At 40.9% G+C, this 3,431-nt stretch overlaps 1 protein-coding gene across 1 annotated transcript; it reads left to right on the forward strand.

The window, feature by feature from the left end:
- The first annotated feature begins 2,415 nt into the window (after nucleotides 1-2,415).
- Nucleotides 2,416-3,156, forward strand: GAPT (GRB2 binding adaptor protein, transmembrane). The gene has a single exon (XM_008262237.5). It carries the CDS (start codon nucleotides 2,550-2,552, stop codon nucleotides 3,021-3,023), a length of 474 nt encoding a protein of 157 aa, XP_008260459.4. The 5' UTR covers nucleotides 2,416-2,549; the 3' UTR covers nucleotides 3,024-3,156.
- Nucleotides 3,157-3,431: the final 275 nt, after the last annotated feature.

The following is a 3,431-nucleotide window of genomic DNA, read 5'->3' on the forward strand; positions in this document are numbered from 1 at the left end:
ATTGGTTTCTCACCTGTTTCAGAGAAGAAATGGGATTGTAAGAGGTATAGTCGTTTTCTAAGCTTTTACCCTTGAACACAAGCACTGGGGGACCCTTGGTACTGTAAATCTTGAGTAAATCTTATACTACATCGTTTAACTTCAACATACTCCTCAAGGTTCCAAAGAGATTAAAAGGTATCTGGATTTGAGGTTTTTGTGTGTGTGTGTGTGTGTATTGTCCCTACATTTTTACCAAAAATTTCAAAAATTAGTTGCATGTCATATTGAATTTTGTTACATGAAGTGTCAGGTAAAAATGCATACACTGATATAGTCTAAGCTTGAAGACGTTTCTAAAAGTTTACTAGAGCACACGGGTACTTTCTGAGATGAGAACATTTCTTTGCCAGTTTTCTTACTTCTTGTCCACTATTACCACTGTTATCCTACAAGCAGGTTGTTCTGTCCATTAATAATTATTTAATAAATTAGCTAGGCTGTGGCTAGTGGGACTGTTAGTGATACAAAAAATAAGTATGAAAGAGTTGGTTTCTACCTCTAAAGGATCTCAGAACTAATCAAACCACACAAATATAGTGATGGGTACATTTGAGAGCCATGTATGAACAATTGGAAAGAATAATATCTTGAGGAAAATTACACTGAAATCAGGATTTAATCAATTCTTAGTCATTAAAGGAGCTACTCAGTCCTTTAATCCTTGCTTTTCTCATCTAGGAAATGGGGATAACAATAGTACCCACTTACAGTGGTAGCTGCCGGATTAAATAATACATGCAAAATTGTTTAGAATGTGACCTAAAATAAGATCTTAGATATATATTATTGATTATTGCAATCAGCAGATGATGGTGATCATCCTACAAGTGCTCTTAAAAATATTGGATATAATTACTTCTGTGTAGACAGAAAACAGGCATAAATAATGCCTTGTTGATAGAATCACTTCTTGTTTCTTTTTTCTTTCTTTTTTTTTTTTAAAGATTTATTTATTTATTTGAAAGTCAGAGTTACACAGAAAGAGAAGGAGAGTCAGAGACAGAGAGAGAGAGAGAGAGAGGTCTTCCATCCACTGGTTCACTCCCCAAATTGCTGCAATGGCCAGAGCTGCGCTGATCTGAAGCCAGGAGCCAGGAGCTTCTTCTGGGTCTCCACTGCAGGTGCAGGAGCCCTTTGGAAGAAACGTCATGAGTTTTATAGCATCAGCTCAAGCAATTAGATGTTGGGTTGGAATCACTTTGAAATTTGATCCTTCGTTCAATAAATATTGATTGAATGCCTTTTCTGTGCTAGGCGTTAGGCCATTTTCTTGGAACACAGACATAACAAGACCTGATCCCAGCCCATCATCTAACCAAGTGGGAGGAATCCACCACAATTCCTTGCCAGTGTGGGGTATCATGCTAGAGGGTAGACTCATTAGCATGGGACTGCAGAGGAAGGAATGATAAAGGAAAGACATGGCCCCTGCCCACTCTGCAGTGAGGGGCCAGGCTCCACAGAGGGGGTGGTAGGGAGTGGGAGATGATTTCACTAGAATGTTCTCTTGCCTTCCTCCTTTGGTTTTTGAGAACACTACCTCTCACTTGAAAATCGTTAACATTACTATCAAGACCTATGTTGGCCAGCGCCGCAGCTCAATAGGCTAATCCTCCACCTAGCGGTGCCGGCACACCGGGTTCTAGTCCCGGTCGGGGCGCCGGATTCTGTCCCGGTTGCCCCTCTTCCAGGCCAGCTCTCTGCTGTGGCCCGGGAAGGCAGTGGAGGATGGCCCAAGTGCTTGGGCCCTGCACCCCATGGGAGACCAGGAGAAGTACCTGGCTCCTGCCTTCGGATCAGTGCGGTGCGCCCGCCGCAGCGCGCCGGCCATGGCGGCCATTGGAGGGTGAACCAACGGCAAAGGAAGACCTTTCTCTCTGTCTCTCTCTCTCACTGTCCACTCTGCCTGTCAAAAAAAAAAAAAAAAAAACATGTTATAATCTAAATGATAAAACCCTCAGGCTTGGGCAAAGATGTTCTTCTAACCTTTCTGTGCCCCATCACAACAGCTAGTACTGTACTCTGTGTTAAAAACAGGAACTCTCTAGATGCTGGTATTTGATATAGTGGTAGAAATTTGGCAGTTTTTAATTATACTAGGTAATAAATATCTGTGACATATTTTTCATTTATAGCAGGTTTCTGGATGGCTGATTGTTCAACTTTTCTTGAGTTTTCTACTTTGCTATTATCTTCACTCATTTCTGCTTCATTTTGTGGTTCACTGACAGAAAAGGAAGAGGAATGGAATAAAATCTCCCTGATACAGTGCAATTACTCATTAAGCGTTGTAGTGGGAAGAGCATCACATTCAACAAAGTGTACTCCGTCTCTCCACTAACTGCGTCAGGACTTCATTAAATAACACTCCTTCACAACTGAAAAAGAAATGCTGTAAAGAGCTCAGGAACTCATCTTTGAACGGCATCAAGCTACAGAATAATCTCATCGGTCTATTCCTGTGAATTCATTAAGGACACCAAATTGCTGAACAGCACTGTGCAGAAATGCTGACAAGTCCTGGAAATCCTTCAGTGGCTATTTCTATAGGAATTTCCCTTTTTTTACTCTTGGTGGTTTGTGGAATTGGGTGTCTCTGGCACTGGAAACACCGTGATAGCACAGGATTTACCTTACCAAAGTTTCTGCAAAGGAGAAGTAGCAAGAAAAAAGACTGTAAAAAAATGTTCTTGAGTCCCCACATTATTAACGCGTGGCATAAAATCTCAGCTGAAGTCCACGACCACAGATCTGCTGTGGGGGAAACTAACTTAAATGACAACTATGAAAATGTGGAAGCAAGTTGTCCCAGAACTAAGGAGGAAACCGACAAGGAACTCTATGAAAACACACGGCAGTGTGATTTTGAGGAGCATATCTATAGAAATGAGACAGCCTCTGAGTATTATAACTTTCAGAAGCCGATTGCTTCCAGAGATCCTCAAGAGGAAGATATATACATTCTCCCAGATGAGTGTTAGGTATTTCAAAATACTGAGTTTCATTATTGGAAGATAAATATTCCCTGGGACTTTTATTGTACTGATATCGGTATTAATCAAGTTCTTCTGATGAAATTCAATGGTCTCTCTTCTATCTGCATCTGGAACGCATTCTGTTTATTGCTGTGGGTTAATGCTACATGGTTTGTCTGACCTCCTTGTCCTGCAGTAAATCTGATTATTTGTGCTAACTGATCCCGTGTTAATCTCTCTATTTCTCCCTTCTCCAAATTTCTCTGATTTGGGGTTATTGTCACAGTCTTCTTGCCTCTAGTTTACACCCAATCACTTGCCCATGATACTTGCAGATTTATCATCTAGAAATATTTCCAATGGCCACATCACTCTTTGCTTAAAACTATTTAATGCCCCATCATTGCAAATGAC

Source organism: Oryctolagus cuniculus, chromosome 14, assembly GCF_051225735.1.
Source record: "Oryctolagus cuniculus isolate XC-2025 breed Fujian yellow rabbit chromosome 14, ASM5122573v1, whole genome shotgun sequence".
Classification (NCBI taxonomy): Eukaryota; Metazoa; Chordata; class Mammalia; order Lagomorpha; family Leporidae; genus Oryctolagus; species Oryctolagus cuniculus.

Coding starts and splice junctions, on each gene's coding strand:
- GAPT (XM_008262237.5), top strand. CDS start 2,550: ATGCTGACAAGTCCTGGAAATCCTTCAGTGGCTATTTCTATAGGAATT.